Raw genomic sequence first — 16,424 nt, forward strand, 5'->3', positions numbered from 1 at the left:
TAATGACCATTTTTCTAAAAACACTTATACTTTGAATTAAATCATGAAATTTTTATGTGTTAACATATTCATAAGAAATATCATTTTTCCAGAATATAAACCTCCAATTCAAAGTTCAAGATAGTTTTTAATTATCCAACCCCAAACAGCCCCCGGTTGCACTCCGACGTCGTAAAAACAGTTTTTAAGGTGTTCTTTGAAAAACCAAGTTATACCTTGTTAAATTAGCATATATTTATGTTATATTACAGGTCTTGAAGTATTTTAAAAGTTAAGTTAGAAGGATCTATTTAGTTTGCAAACAAGTTTGAAAACATTCAAACTATGTTCTTGTTGTTAAAATTTTATACCACAAAATAAGATAGCTATATATATATGAATCGAATAAGGTTATGAACAAAGTTACTACCTCAAGTTACTTGGACAAGATTGCTGTAAAAGAGAAGTAAAAAATCTAGAACCAAAAGAGTGATGGAGTTGGATGAAAGATTGGAAGTAAACTTGTGTTCTTGAAAGGATTCTTGAAGTGTTTTTGTAAGGTTTTTCTTATGGTGTTTAAGTGATGTTTTTATGGCTAGATCTTCATGGATACTAGCTGAATGGTTATGGAGTTTCTTAAGAGTGTGTTTTTGGTTAAAGAAATGTGTAGTAAAATGAAAATAGAATGGAGTATAAATGGTGGTGTAAAAGGTGTATAAGTTTGTAATTTTGTGAAAAAATCTTTTAATCATGTGAAATTGTCATACTAGATAACAAAAGTAGTTACCTTATACATAAGGCATTGAACAAGGGCTGGTTGGTGGTGATTTGATGTGTATATACCAATAGTAAATACGTATAGAGGTTAGGTATGATACGAGTACATATACTCTAGATATACGTATAGAAAATCTTGTGAAAAATGGAATGAGAATTCAAATATAGCTATCTTTTGTGAATATACTTATATTATTTTATGTATTTAAGTCTTTAAAAGTGATTAAATACATTACATATACGATATATGTATAAACATTATATGTTATAAGTATTTATGTCAAATAACGTTACGTATGGTTATCGTTTTGAAAACTTAAGTTAGTAGTTTCAAAATATACTTATAACTTATTGTTATTAATACAAAATGAGATATTAAAACATCCTTAGATCATGTTAAATATGTATATATACATATATATACACAAACGTATAATTATCATATGTTATATAGTTCGTGATATCATCGGTCAAACTAGACGGTCAAACGTTGTGTAAAACTCATTTCAAAAACATAAGTCTCAACAATTTGGATTGCTTATCATGTTGGTAAGGTTTAATTTATGTAAATATTAATCTTATAAGTATATAACGATCGAAAAAGTGCGGGTCATTACAATATTGCTCAGTTCTCTTATAACATGCAAAGTTGTGAGTCCACGGGGAAGAGTCCTTTTGAGTTGGTGACAGGACGCCAACCTTTGACCCCGAATGCTTTGGCCGCTTCATATGATGGAAGCAGCCCAGCCGCTTATAGAATGATGAAGGAGTGGCACGAACAAGCCGACTTGGCGCGAGCATCACTAGATAAGGCAGCCAAGAAAATGAAGAAATGGGCGGATGAGAAAAGACGACATGTTGAGTTCAAAGTTGGGGACCAAGTGATGGTGAAGCTTTTACCTCAACAATTCAAAACATTTAGGAAGGTGCACAAAGGATTGATCCGGAGATATGAAGGCCCATTCCCAGTAATTGAACGTGTTGGGAATGTATCTTATCGAGTTCAACTACCGCCCAAATTAAAGATTCATCCAGTCTTCCACGTAAGTTTTCTAAAACCTTATCATGGAGACGAGGAAAACCCAGAACGAGGAGTTTCCAAACGTGCACCAATGGCAGTTGCGACTTCGTTTGATCGTGAGGTGGAAGATATCATGTTGCATCGAACTGTACGGAGACGAGGTGTGCCGAGCTATAAAGAATACCTAGTTAAGTGGTGTAACTTGCCCGATAGTGAAGCAAGCTGGGAAGCCGAAGACTTATTATGGCAGTTCACAGACAAAATCAAGAAGTATCACGAGGATCACACGACGAGGACGTCGCGAGCTTAGGTGGGGGAGAATGTCACAACCCAACAACTTTGTGGCCCAACCCACTATGATTATAACCCAAATCATGGAAGGCCCAAGGAGCATATGGAAGATATCTAGAATTGTCTCCTTGATTCTTCCATGGAATGGTATGGAAACTCCATAGATATTTCTAGGTCATGAAGTTTCTAGTACTTAGATCCTAACCATTGATTTAGATTAATCTTAGCCATCCATTTTGTGTTAGGAGTAGTATAAATAGGGGTGGTCTCATTTGACACACCACACCTCAAATCTCAAACATTCTCTCTTGTAAAGCATTCTCAAGCAATATAAGTATTTTCTTCAATTCCACTTGTTCTATAATATTTTCTCTTTTGGTTACTTGAATCGTTATAAGGTCCGAGTAAGGCTGACTTAGTAGAGACTAAGTGCCGCATGTGAGCTTATCGAGATAAGCCCGTGATAATATGATGAATTTAACAATCAATAAGTACAACCGATTGCACTAAAAAGCATAAATAACATAGAAAGAAAACCTAAAACGCCCGATTGCATTAAAAAATGTAAACAAAACAAACAAAGCGTAACAAACCATGAGTATTAGGAGAACGCCGATCGTCAATACACATAATAGACCAGCAGCCACCACGCAGCCCAAACGGTCACGAGAACCCAAACCTGCAAAAAACCGGATCAACCACCGAATCTACAAAGACGAGGACTTGGTGCACAACCACGGCAACAAAACACTCCCAACCCGCAATCGAAACCACATCACCACCATCACATTCATACCCCCATAAACCTTGAAGAACCGCCACCAATAGGGTGGTGGTTCACCTGACATCCACGATGGTTAGCACCTCAAAGCCACCGTGAAAGACACTTGATTTAATTTAACGAAAGAAGTAAACAGTCGTTAGAGAGGAGGACCAAACACGTAACTAATATAAATGTGGGTGACCAATCGTGTTGTAAAAAAATATAAATAAATCATGAAACATTTAACAAACATAGAGGACCATCTCGTAATATTTTTGGACGGATAACGTTAGGATGTTTTGGGCATTTTAAGACCCCTAATTTTCTAGAACATTCGTAGCTAACCAACAACCAAATACGGAGTACCACCACCACCACATCACAATGATCCACCCTTCCCCTTTCTACTGTTCTCGGTTGTCTGACCCAATTACCTTCGCCGGTGGTTTCTCCTTCGTCCACCCTTTTTTCAATAAGCCCTAAAACCACCTCTTATCAAACGATTCATCAATCATCATGTGAAACACGACGACGTCTCTAGAGTTTTGTGACGTCACCATGTCCACTACTACTGCATCTACTTTCAGCTACGCTCCTTGTATTCGCCCGTCCTTTCCTTTTACTGCCAGAGCTAGATATAAAACCTATAATTATACTTCGCTCAATCGTACCTCATGTATTTCTTCTTCTTCTTCAAGGTCTTTGAGAAATGTAAGTTAAAGCTTAACTCGTTAATTAAATTTAGGTCAGGACTAATAATTGTTTGATTTGATTGTTTAAAAATTAATGCACCACTCATGGGTATATGGATATATGTGATTGTTGTTGTTGGTTTTTTTTTTTTTTTTTTTTTTTTTTTTTTTTTTTGTGGTACCGTGATGATTTAATTGTATGTTTAGTACTTACCGACATTTTATACAATATAATATTTTGTTACTCTTGTAGTCTTGTTAATGGAGTTTGAATAGCTGTAACTTTAGTCATGAGACTAGGGTAGTGTTTGGGTTTGGGAATTGAGAATGTGTTTGGAGAATGATAGACAAAGTAACATGTTTGGTTTGGAAGAATCTATATAAAAAGTTTATTTACAACAATAACAACAAACAATACCCAATCCAATGAATGTGAGGTATGGGGAGGTTAGATGTATACAATCATTCCTCTACCCTACCCGAGATTGTATTTCGGGGGCAAAGTTTATTTAATTATAGTATTTTTGATGACACGTATTCATTTGTCAAGTGTACGCTTTTTGGTTGGGTTGGGTTGGGTTGGGTTGTTTGTAGTTCTTCCGGTTAAGCAATTAATGAGTAGCTTAGTACGTACATCCGGTTTGGCTTTCGTTGCAATGATTAGGTTTGGTATTATTGTGTAGAATTGGAATTGGAGATATTCATGTTTTAAGGAAGAAGACTCGTCTTTGGATTGTAGCATTCCAGAGGTTTCTGGTGATGCACTACCAGAAGAGGCGATGGAACCAAACCTACCAAGTACGAAGCATTATCGGCTTTCAAAGCTTAAAGAGGTAACTCTTTCAGTTAGTCTGTCTTGTTATTACGGTCATTTGTGTAACTGAAGCTGAACACAGATCACATGATTGATAATATATAAAATAATAAAATAAGAGGAAGATCTTGGGCTGCTCCCAACGGTTCCTACTTGGTAGCTGTCCAGCCTTTTGTCCTCCTGGACACCAATGGCAGCGGTTAGTCCAGGGGGCCGCCCAGCCTTTAGTCCTTATTCTCGTCCCTTTTTAGTCCTTTTGTGAAATATTTGTGGACCTTTTGCTTCTTTAGTTGTACATTTAATTAATTAATTAATATAGTGGGTCACAATTTATTTGAGGAAGTATGTCATTGTTGGTAGTGTTTAGTCCTGGGTTAGTCCTGAGAAGGAAGTGCTGATGTGGTGCTGTTGTGGCGGCTAATCTTAGGGAGGAAGGAGTGTCACCATTGGGAGCACTCTTACTGTTGACATAATTATATCAAAGCAGTTTTGTGTTGACAGTTTGTACCATGCGATTGTCCTTTCGTGGAAATGATTGATCTTTTCGTTCATTACCATTTTTATTTTGTTGAACTCATTGAGAAGAGCAACATTGTTGATCCCTTGTATCAACGCATTGAGATGAATATATATTGGCCTCTTATGGCTCTTGTTATTGAATACTTGCATGTTTTTCCAGGTTATAGATGCTATATTTTGTGCAGAACCATGGACAGTGCCATGGACAACTAGGACTATTCTTCAGGTTCGACTCTTTGCGTTCAATAAACTTCACTTTCATAATTCTTCATAGTGACTACATGACCGCGATCATTAGTTTAGTTTTTAGTTTTTTAATCGAAGTTGGTTACTGAAGTGTTTAATAGATTACTTAAAATATTGTTGGATGCCTTGTCATATTATTAACTGCTGAAACTTTTGTGGTGTGATTGGTTCCCAAGTCTGATATTTTTGAAAATTTTGATTCATCTGGTATGATGCATTGTGCACAATACAGTTCATTAGTGTGCATCTATGGGACTGGATAAGTAATATAGTCAGACGTTGTACATAAGGCTTTATAACCATCACATGATGGCCTAGTGGTTGCCTCCCGGTATTCTCATATATTGGTGTTGCTTAGTGAAAGCGTCCGAAAAGATCACGGTATAACCCGATTAGTCTGCGTACATTTGAATAAAAAAATTGTACATACATAAAGCTTTATATGATACAAAGAAAAAAGAAAACATTCTATGTATGTAGGGATAACCATTAAGCTATTTGCATGACCACTTCCCTCCAAAGCTCAATAGCAATGGTAAAATGCAAAAACACTACATTTACTAGCCATAATGTGTTATAACATTCATTTCATACGATAACCATTAAGGTATTTGCAAGACTACTTCCCTTGAAGGCTCAAATGGTAAAATACAAAATCACTACATAAATAGTGTCATTCCATTTATCTTCATGCAAGAGCGTTCAGGTGTAAGAACAAACTTATGAATTCTAAATGTAACAGAGTGTAATAATTATATCGTAGGTGATGCTTCTTTGGATAGCCTCATTTTGGTTGGTAGGGTCTTGGATAATACCATTTATAGCTCACATATCAGGTTGCAGAAAGGAGACCCTAACATTCAGAGGACAAGCATTGTACAGCCTTTTGACGGATGTAGCAGAAGGCATCGCAGGGATTGCAATCCTCAACCATTGTCTTGCACCGTTCCGTCCCCTTTCATCTGATTGGTTCAGATTTAGCTTTAAAGGCAAGTGGCAATTTGATGTTGGCTTAGGATGCCTCATGTTTCCACTGGTCAACCATCTCTCTCAGGTCAACCTGAACCTGTTGCCCCTGCTTCCACCTGGTCCAGTCACGGTGTCAAACGTTGAGCAGTCAATAGTTGCACGAGATCCTGTAGCAATGGCTCTTTATGCCATTGTTGTGTCGGTTTGTGCCCCAGTCTGGGAAGAGGTTGTTTTTCGAGGGTTTCTTCTTCCTTCATTAACCAGGTACATGCCTGTATGGTGCTCGATATTGGTGAGTTCTTTAGCTTTTGCTCTGGCGCATTTCAATATGCAAAGAATGCTACCACTCGTGTTTCTTGGGATCGTAATGGGTACGGTTTTTGCACGGTCAAGAAACTTATTGCCGTCTATGCTTTTACACAGCCTCTGGAATGCCTTCGTATTCATAGATCTCATGAAGTGATTTTTCTCTTATCTTAGGTATACCTCATATGTATTATTTATCACATCCCAATTCGCAATTTGTTGTATCCTTATGTACAAATATAAGCCATTTGTTTAATAATCAGTTATAATTATATATTCTATTCTATTTCATAGATGTTACTTTACCTGAATAGCATAAGATGAATTTTTGCAGCATTAGAAACCAAGATGGATATTGAGTTCTATGCAGCAAATTATAGACAAGTTTGTTTACATTTCAATTAGGTAATTAAAAATATTTCAAATGCTCTTGTGGATGGATCAACTTTTACATTAAAAAAATTATGAATTCAAGTTTGTATCAGAAAGCCATTTGTGGTTGGTTGTTAGTGTTTTATCTCCGTTTTGGCCCTTATTTTGTCTGGTTCGCGTCTATATAGTCCAGGTTAGTTGTTTGTTAGTGTTTTGCTTTCTAAGTGAGAAACGGTCCCGGGCCGGTTTGTCTTTTGTTTCTTAAAAGGTTCCCAGCAGGGGTGAAAATAATATAGGGATAGGGGGTGTCGGCTGACTCTAGTGGATTTGCAATTTATAGTGTAAAATTTATTAATTTTTCGATTTTGTCCGAGTGAATTTTTTTCGCTACGAAGCCTCCAAATTTTGCTTCAAAACCTTCATATTATGTCCAAACCTCTTTATATTTTGTCCTAATCTCCATTTTTTGCCCTAAAAAAAGTTGCTACGCTTTTAAAAAAAATTTCTTCCCCGTGAAAAATATTCTTGCTTCCGCCACTCAGAGGCGAAGCCAGGATTTGAGCTTAAGGGGGGCTTGGCATTATATAGTTTATCGGAAGAAAAAAAAGCACTCTAATGGGGCTTTGTGACTTCGACTCAATTTCTTGCCAAAATATAGTTTCTAAATCTTCCTAAAGCTTTCCTCTACATTAGGCTCCTTACTAGATAAAACTTTTGACCCAACTATGAGATTAAAATTCAAACTTATTTACATCTATTAATGCTATACTTGTTCATTTTATACGATTATGCAATCAGAAAAAATCGAGATACATAAATAGTTTTTCTATATACTTATAGCTGATATTATATAAATAAGTTTTAACTTCAAAAAAAATTCCATGAAATTCATATTTGTTTTAAAAGTATCGTTCAATCTTTCAAACTAATTTTTATCATCTAAATAATCAATTTACGAAAAAGAACAATGTGACATTCACGTGTATACTAGAAAATCACATGATTTAAGATTGGAAATTTCAATGGCTTATTAATAAAGTCAGGGACTAAAATGAATTATAAAATGTTAATTGAAGGGCTTTATTGAAACATTGACAAATAACTCATCTTCCTCACTAAACCTTCAGGAAACTCACCTCTAATTTAGAAATCGAGTTCCACAATTTATAATTTTTACAATTAAAACACACAATACTTAATAAATTACCAACAGTTAGGGGAGGCAAAGCACCCACACGCCCCCCTACTGTCTCCGCCTCTGCCGCCACTGGTTATGTGGTTTATTATAAGTATTTCGTTTTTTCGCCAAAATAAAAAAGAAAAAAGAGAGACATTTGTAGCATCTTTTGTGGACAAAGTTGGACATAGAGTTATGGCAGTCAATTTGTGTGCATTAAGGAGCATCTGTGTGGGAAGATGAATCTTGTTATAAATTTCATTGCATTTGTCTATGAAGACCATTTGGTTTCAAGTCTTTATCTGCTTCTTCCTACCATACTTCATGCCCATTTCTTTCCCCGACAGCAGAGGGGGACCGATGTTGGTGTTTTTGTTTTCTTTGGGGTTGGTTGAGAATAAAATAATGCAACTTTTATTAAAATAGTATTTTTCTCAATTTCAGATTGCATCACGTACTTGGACCCATCCCGTTTGTGTTGTAAATTGGATAACCAATCACATGCAGTCTGTCGAGGCATTTTGGTCGTCTAATATTTTCTTGACCAATGATAACGACATAATAATAATAATAGCATATAATAAAAAGTTACTCCGTAATATTTAACATACAATCGCTTTTACAATCGCTTTTAGAAGCTATCAAGACGCAACCAGATCAGCGTATATCGGTCTATTCAGTACCACAAATAAAAAAAAAAATTACTTTTGTTTATTTTGTTTGTTTGTTAGTGTTTTTTCTTCCAGTCCGAACTTTCGTGATTTTACCGTTCGGACTGCGGGGGAGTGTTAGATGATTGATAATGGCCCAACCCGATTGTGGGTTTGGGTCCGTTAGGGTTTCAGGTTATTAGGGTTTCCAGAATGTTCTATGTACTCTATAAATAATGTTTGGTATCATCAATAATATTTACGGGATTTCATTCTATAACATAAAGCTCTTAATAACATTTATCAGCGTTGTGTTGCCTGTAAATTATTGCATTTTATTCTCTTAGCCAAGGAGTCATATGGGATTATGGGTTAGCTGAAAATCGTGAAATTAATGAACAATTGGAGTGTGTATAAAATGCTCACAACTTAATAGAATATATGTAACATTATATAACGTTTTAATCCGTATAAATTAGTAATCATGTGTTAGTAATCCGTAAGATTTATCATCCAAGTGTTGAATAAATATATTTGAGGTAAGGGACCGATGCCTGCTCTTTTGTTGTGCAAAAGACATAACATGCGACACTACATCATGTGTAGGGTTAACATTTGTCGTTTACATTCCTTTAATTTATGGTGATAAGTACCGTGTAATAAATTGTGTCTTTATTATTTTAATTTTTTTTTGTTATATATAAGAATAGATGTCTGATAAGCATACCTAACATACACTAAAATTTGAATCATTCACAGTTAAGATCGAGTTTATCCTCCATGGAAGATTCAAAACCACTCTCCGTTGAGAGCTTTTCATACTCTTGGCTTGTAAACCAAAACTCGTCTCTCGATATTATGAATTGTTCGTTTAGAGCCTCGTTCGATGCAGCAGACGGTGCATCATTCATCGAGATGGATCCTAACCTTACACCCTCCAAAAGGTTTCTTGTTCACCAGGAATTCAACTTTGATGTGCCAACGTCTCAACCATCTACAACTTTTTTCCATGCCGATAATCTAATCTCAAATGGTATCATAGTTCCTGTAAAATCATCCAACTTTGCTCCTGCTCCCCTCTCTTCGACCGTTCAGGAGCATAAGCATTTTAGCAAAAGTCGTTCTTTGTCATTAAGTAAGTGTAATAAATTGCCTAAAAGAATTATAAAGAAGTATATTGATTTAGTTAGACCACTTTGGTGTAGAATGAGACGGGGAAGATCCGATAGTAGTAAAGTACAAGGAGTCGAAAATTGGGAATGTTTAAGCACTAGTGGTCCTAGGATAAGTGGAGAATATTATAGGGTTGATAATCGTCGAAGGTCTTCTGATTCGGAGACCTCAATTCAGGAGGCAGTTGTACATTGCAAGAAAACAATTGGTATGGAGTAGCTAGCTACAATTTACTTTGTAAAGTCTTATGACACATATAAGAGAAAAGGAATCATGTTGCAATTGTTATATTCACTGTAATTGTTCTGTACCAATGATCGTGTCATCTGTGTACATTGTTGGTTGAGGTTTTAACTTGACATCGTCTTGAAACCTACAGTTACATGTTCATTAATCATGGTCGAGTTTTATATATAGATCTTGACCAAGAACCTTGACGACGTGTAAAGAACACTCATAACATGTTCTGTTGCGTATAACTTACTCCCTCCTTACCGAAATAAGTGCCCCTTAGAAAATTTTGTTGAATTTAGGATATGTGTTATAAATGTCAGTTTTGTTGAATTTAGGACTTAACTAGACGTGATTTAAACCAATCACCAAACTCACGAACGATAAACGAATAAATAAAACACAAGAACGATAAATAAATGCATAAACGACACAAGGAATTAACTTGGTTATAAATTATAACCCAACTCCAAACACGGAGAAAGGTTGAGTACACGGGCGCAAACCAACGATTTTTCTTTATAATTTTCGTGCACATGTTACATAGGAGTTCTATTTATAGTGTAGAACGAATTAGAATTAGAACGGAACAAAGAGTTCCAGTATATTCCTCGTTGCATCAAATCTCGCGTTTGGTGACATACATGTCCCCATAACGCGACCTCCACATACCAAATAGACTTCAACCTTCGTCACACTTTTTCACATGTTGACACATCTTTTCACGTTTGAACCATATGTCACATTTGGTGAGAAAATGTCACCATATGTGACTTCTCCACATTTTTGTTTAATTTCTTCTTCACAACTAACTAAATTTAAATTTTACTGACACAATTGGTTTCATAATCCGTCAATTTTCATGATTTAATACTAGTGCGAATAATGATGCTACCTTATCATTTCTATTCTGTAAACGAATATAGATGTAGCCATGTAGGATAGCTGAGATGTAAAACTATTGCGATGCACTTGTGTAATATTTTTTGTGGTAATAATATTACCTGCTTTTCAAAAAAAAAAAAAAAAAAAATCTGACATAATTTAGTTACAAAATTAAATATTTGAGAGTAATAAATGAAAGTAAATTTGCTTTTCGAAAAAATAAATGAAAGTAAATTTGAAAAGTTTAATGTTATCTTTTAGTTTCTTTAAGTCAGACAACTATTTTGGGATAGACATAAATAGAAAGGTGGATACTTTTTTGGAACCGAGGCTCGTCCATTATACAATCAAAGCGGCCACTCTTAGGAAATTTATGTGAAGTGTGTGTTAGGAATTCTAGCGAGCCCCAACAAGAACTTGATAATATCAGTTATCAAACCCACCGCACAACTAACATATAATATCAAGAACACGCGAAGATAATAATAAAAGTAAGTGCAAAAAACTTAAAGAACAAAGGAATTTAACGTAGTTATGTCCGATCTTTTAACCTAAGGATTGGTGTAGTCCACGGCTAAACAAACAGAGTTTTTATTGATAAATTTTAGTAGGTGTTGTACAATGAGAATATGGTTACAATTTATAGGTGAACAACGAAATCGTTTCAAAAACTGAAAAACTTGTTGGCCACGACATAACTTCGCAACCGCGACAGAACCCCTCGCGACCGAGGTTGTGATTTACAGGCGCTCAGCTGCTTTTCTCACGTTTTGGTCTCCAACTTCGCGTCTTAGCAACAATGGCTCGCGACCGCAACTGTTAGGTCGCGACCGCAAGCTTACCAGCTCGAAATTTTCTCTGTTTTTCTTTCGTTTAACATCTTCAAAGCTCAACACCTTGAGTTGCATATATCATATCATCTATCGATTCAATTTTTAAGTTCTTTGTAAGAACTAGAGTGTTGACAAACCAAATAAAGTTCTTTAGCCAAAGGGGATCTGATCTAGGAGTAAGGCAGTAACAGAAATAAAAAGTTATCAAGTTTTATTTCAGAACAATGTGTATATAATACGCTAAAAAAGATCTTTCATGGTATTCGGTTTGTTTCAGTATACTTGCATAGATAACAAGATTAGATAACTAGCCTTGTCCCACCGAACCAAACCATAAAGCAAAGATTGTATAGGACCACATGCACATCACGTGGAATGTATACGCTAAATTTTGATACCAATTTTGAGAGAGACCATTCAAGGGGAGCTCATAATTGAAGTCTACAACGACAGTATGATGGCAAGAAACAACCAAAAGAGGAATTGTATTGCAAAGTTTTCGTGTCTGGTCAATTTACGAGTCAAATCAGATGATAGCGTTTTCGCTGTACATTTTTTTTAGGATTATATCGATAGGTTCACGTAACCTTGTAGAAAAAGGTATGCAATTACGATAAGAACAACACAAAATTTGAGTTTGGGGACAGAGCAATTAATACGAATTCCAGGGTGTTTTCTATAGTTAACGGGTTTAATAAAATGCAAAAACATAGCTTAGAAGTAATGGGTCAAATGAGTCAAATTAGCTCAAATATATTGTTTATTCATAAAACCTCCAGAATCATTCAATCAAAAAGTTTTATATATTGAAGGAAACCACTACTTAAACGGTTAAACCCATACCCAAAACACTTGTTTTGACCCATTATACTACTGTCCAATTTGACACCTTTGATAGTATTCTCTTTGAACCACTTTGAAGATAGCAACATTTTTAAAAGATAAGTTCAGGCTACAACCACAAAAAGGCCATATGTTTAGGAACTCTGCAGGGCTTATGTTAAAGATTCAACAAGACAACATCCATATGTTAGCAGGCCATCTTATCAGCCCATTACATGGTTAACCTTAATTTATTTAGATAAACTATTTAAAATAAACTACTCCGAAATAATATAACCAGCCAACACCATAATCATTGAAACCTCAACATATATACTGATATACATATACATCCAACTTCATTGGAACTTTTATAGCTAAGTTCCTCATCTGTCTGATCATTAAAAGTTACAAAACTCGCACTGCAAATGGTTTTGCGCCTAATCCAGGTGATAGCACTGGGGCTTCAACAAGTTTATTAACCTTGTTTGTGGACTTAATAATATGTTCAATATCTTTGGCTGACCCACATGTGTTCCGATGATACCATTTATGTTGCATTTTTGGTTTCTGATCACTAATAGCAATTCCTATATCATTTGGGAAAAGATCTCGTAACACGAAAGCATGAATAATAGTCGTTATCAGTAATCCTATCACTGTTACTGTAGCAGCAGTTGACAGAGTTAATGATAACGCTTTAGTTACTATATTCGAGACTTCACTTGAATATCTGATCGTCGCTATTGCAGCTCCCGTCATTGGGAATGTGTAAGCCCACCACGCTAACGAGAACTTGAACCCTCTAAAAAAATTGACCCGAACTGCCTACAAATGGACCAAAAAAAAAAAAAAAAAACGTTTTAGTTTAGGAATTGATATTTCCACCATCAAAACGGATAGATTCAACATAATTGTGCATTATGTACTTGTATTGTACAAGTACCTAATGCACATTTGTGGTTGATCTATCAATTTTTGATGGTGGAAATATCATGAAGAATAGAAAAGAACTCGCAAATTGAAATGAATCGAGCTAACCAGTGAAAAATAGAGAAACAGCGCAATGAAGTAGGCGATTCGAGACCCATAATCAAACGATCCATTGATTTTGGACCAAGCCATCGAAGCAACACTAGGAGCCGCAACAAATAGAAAGAACACGGGATGAAGTTCTTTCGGGAGAGTTTCGTTTGTTGGAAGTCTTTGATACAAAGTCACAAACAAGACCGTATAATGGGCTAATCCAACCGCAAAAAAGAAAATAGGGCCTTCTTTCAAGCCCATCGAGGCCCCCAACAACGCCCCAACAAAGTTCCCAACCACCGATAAATGGTTAGACGGGTTAGCCACCTTCGACAATCTCCTCTGCCCACCCGACATCCATTGCCCATAAATTTTGAGCTCCAAACAAAATATGGGCGTCATTAGAACATACCATAACGAATGAGGCAACTTAGTCGTGACATGTTCCGGAACCCCGATAGCCAAAAAGAGTAACGCAATCCACGGAGCGAAAAAGAAGTTAACTCGAATCGGGTGATAATATTCCCTTCGAACAGCTTCAAAGTAAAATATAACTTTTAGAAGGTATGTTGAGGCAACAACAGCAAAAAGAAGGATGGATATGCACCATAATGTGTAGTTCACTCTAAGACTTATATGAAGGAAATGTGTAGAAGCCGTCGAGGCCAAACTTTTCCACATTATCGCTTGGCTACTAACTCCGAGACATATACCAAAAGATGATATCGGATAACGAAGAAGAAATGGCCATTTTTTATCTTCGGGGAGCATTATTTCTTCCGAAGGCTGTAAAACAAACCAATTAAGATCCAATTTTGGTTTAATAAGGAGCCCGAGTCATATAAATAACTACTAGTCCTAAAATTGACAGTATGACATATTGAGTAATGAGTCAACAAAACATAAAGTTGGTGCAAGTTCAATAATGTTTCTTAAGTTGTCAATGTGGCATATTGAGTAAAGGATCCTAAATCATGTAAGTACACTAGAAAAGCAATCTAAAATAGAGTAAATTTAGAGGTTGCAAACAAAAAGTAACAAAAGATAAATATTGTTATATACACTAGCAGAGGTGAATGTAGTGCGTGGAGGAGTGGGGTCCATGGATTCCACTAGTATGAAATTTTTGTTTACAAAATACTACTCAAGTAGAGTACATGTCATCAATAAATTTAGATCAGTAAATTTAGAGATAGGACTTCATATTATAAAAATTGAAAATATTATGGAAGTAAACAGTCATAATTTAGAAAAAATAAATAAATACAAAGTACCACTCAACTGTATGGGACCCTTTAAATTTTAATTCAAGAAAGGAATCGAGTTAATAAGGATATGAACGTACCTTAAGAGTCTCCAACTCGGGTCCTTCTAAAGCATCAAAGTATCTGTCCGCAGGTAAACTCTCCCCTTCTAGATTTCGGGGAGGGTTTATCTCGGACCCATCACGTGGGAGTGACTTACCACGTAACGTTGAAAGTTCTCTCTCAAGTCGACCTGACCATGTTTTAAACGAGTTGTATCTGTTGTCCTTCAACTCATCTGTCCTCATCGGGTTCTTCACTGGGAGCACAAACCGATCTGGACTTTTTTCTGCTCCTATTTCATCGGTTGTGCAGCCCATAACTATGGGCTGCGAACCAAACTCGATGTCACGAGTCCCTGATATTGTATCTGGGTCATCATTTCTAATTGTTTTCGGGTCATCTTTGAAAGCGACTCTTTTGGTATCCAGTGGAGGACGTGGCATGCTAATAGAAACTGATTCTGGTACTGTATTTTCATGCGAAACATTATTCGGGCTTCTGACGTTGTTTCCATTAATCTCCTAGTACAAAAAATCAAAACATTAGTGATGGGCAGAGTGGTGCAAGTCCAAGTGTTATAAACAAATTAAACTGTCAATAGTGACGAGTTATGACGTACGTATATTAAAACATACCATAAACTGAAAATTGTCTTGCTTGATAACACCATCATTAAAACCCAGAATTTGGTTGGAATCTGCAGATGTGGTGAGTGATGGAAGCACTTGACCTTCAGGGGAACCCATGTTGTTTTCCATATTTAAAGTTGATATCTTTCTAAAAAATTATACTACAACAGGGGAATCCATGTTCATGATTTAGTAAAAATGCTGATTTTGAGGGTTTAAAAAAGAGTGAAGAAGAAGAAGAAGAAGATGAAAGACTTGTACCTTGATGACACAAACTAAAAGGCCAACAGACAGAGCCAGAGAGAAATGAAGAAGCACAGGTGGTTTCACTCTCTCATATGTGAAGTACTATATATACAGCTCTCACTCTCCTCATTTATATACTATTTCAATAACTATATTGGTTTGTTTTAAACATTATTTTAATTTTAATTTCTTTAATATTTTCTGTTAAACTCAAGCAACCTTTTATTTAACAACACTTGGGATCAACCGGTATGACTAAACTATTCACGCGATCATCTTTTGCAGTTGCATAATCCGCTCCCAACTGCTGACCTGGAGGAAATCCGAACCAATCCGAGGTCATGGCCGATAAAATCCCTCCTCCCTGTTGTCCCCGCAACGCGATGTACGAAAGGCTACCTTGGGTGAATTTCAAGATCAATGTAATATCCTTGTGTGCAATGTTACCACCTCAGAGAATAAACTCCTAACCTCTAACAAAGAGGTATGTGACGTTACCACTGAATTAACAACACAAGAAACCTACACGAATATATAGAAAATGTTAAACCTTTTGAACCGACAACTTCTTGAATGGAGAGGTTACCTCAATGCCATAGATTACTGGCTCTTTGGTACGTAGTATTTTTTTTATTCTTTTACAAAAGGCAGAAGGAAGAAAAAAAAAAAAAAAAAAAAATCTAAACAATCTTTAAG

At 35.9% G+C, this 16,424-nt stretch overlaps 3 protein-coding genes across 4 annotated transcripts; 2 read left to right on the forward strand and 1 right to left on the reverse strand.

Annotated features, from left to right (window-relative positions):
• Positions 1–3,175: 3,175 nt before the first annotated feature.
• LOC139862052 (uncharacterized) lies at positions 3,176–6,699 on the forward strand. The gene is made up of 4 exons (XM_071850603.1): positions 3,176–3,542; positions 4,213–4,356; positions 5,017–5,082; positions 5,866–6,699. The coding sequence occupies exons 1-4, from the start codon at positions 3,390–3,392 to the stop codon at positions 6,532–6,534; spliced, it is 1,032 nt and encodes a 343-aa protein (XP_071706704.1). The 5' UTR covers positions 3,176–3,389; the 3' UTR covers positions 6,535–6,699.
• A 2,621-nt stretch (positions 6,700–9,320) lies between these two features.
• Positions 9,321–10,023, forward strand: LOC139865059 (probable membrane-associated kinase regulator 6). The gene has a single exon (XM_071853611.1). It carries the CDS (start codon positions 9,357–9,359, stop codon positions 9,966–9,968), a length of 612 nt encoding a protein of 203 aa, XP_071709712.1. The 5' UTR covers positions 9,321–9,356; the 3' UTR covers positions 9,969–10,023.
• A 2,788-nt stretch (positions 10,024–12,811) lies between these two features.
• Positions 12,812–15,823, reverse strand: LOC139861838 (S-type anion channel SLAH2-like). Of its 2 annotated transcripts, none has more exons than XM_071850361.1 (5): positions 15,744–15,823; positions 15,489–15,643; positions 14,892–15,371; positions 13,562–14,332; positions 12,812–13,348 (listed from the first exon to the last, which is right to left on the reverse strand). In XM_071850361.1, the coding sequence occupies exons 2-5, from the start codon at positions 15,609–15,611 to the stop codon at positions 12,929–12,931; spliced, it is 1,794 nt and encodes a 597-aa protein (XP_071706462.1). In that variant the 5' UTR covers positions 15,612–15,643; positions 15,744–15,823; the 3' UTR covers positions 12,812–12,928. The 2 variants fall into 2 exon arrangements, with proteins under 2 accessions (XP_071706462.1, XP_071706461.1); XM_071850360.1 differs by having other exon boundaries at positions 14,892–15,374.
• Positions 15,824–16,424: the final 601 nt, after the last annotated feature.

Source organism: Rutidosis leptorrhynchoides, chromosome 8 (assembly GCF_046630445.1).
Source record: "Rutidosis leptorrhynchoides isolate AG116_Rl617_1_P2 chromosome 8, CSIRO_AGI_Rlap_v1, whole genome shotgun sequence".
Classification (NCBI taxonomy): Eukaryota; Viridiplantae; Streptophyta; class Magnoliopsida; order Asterales; family Asteraceae; genus Rutidosis; species Rutidosis leptorrhynchoides.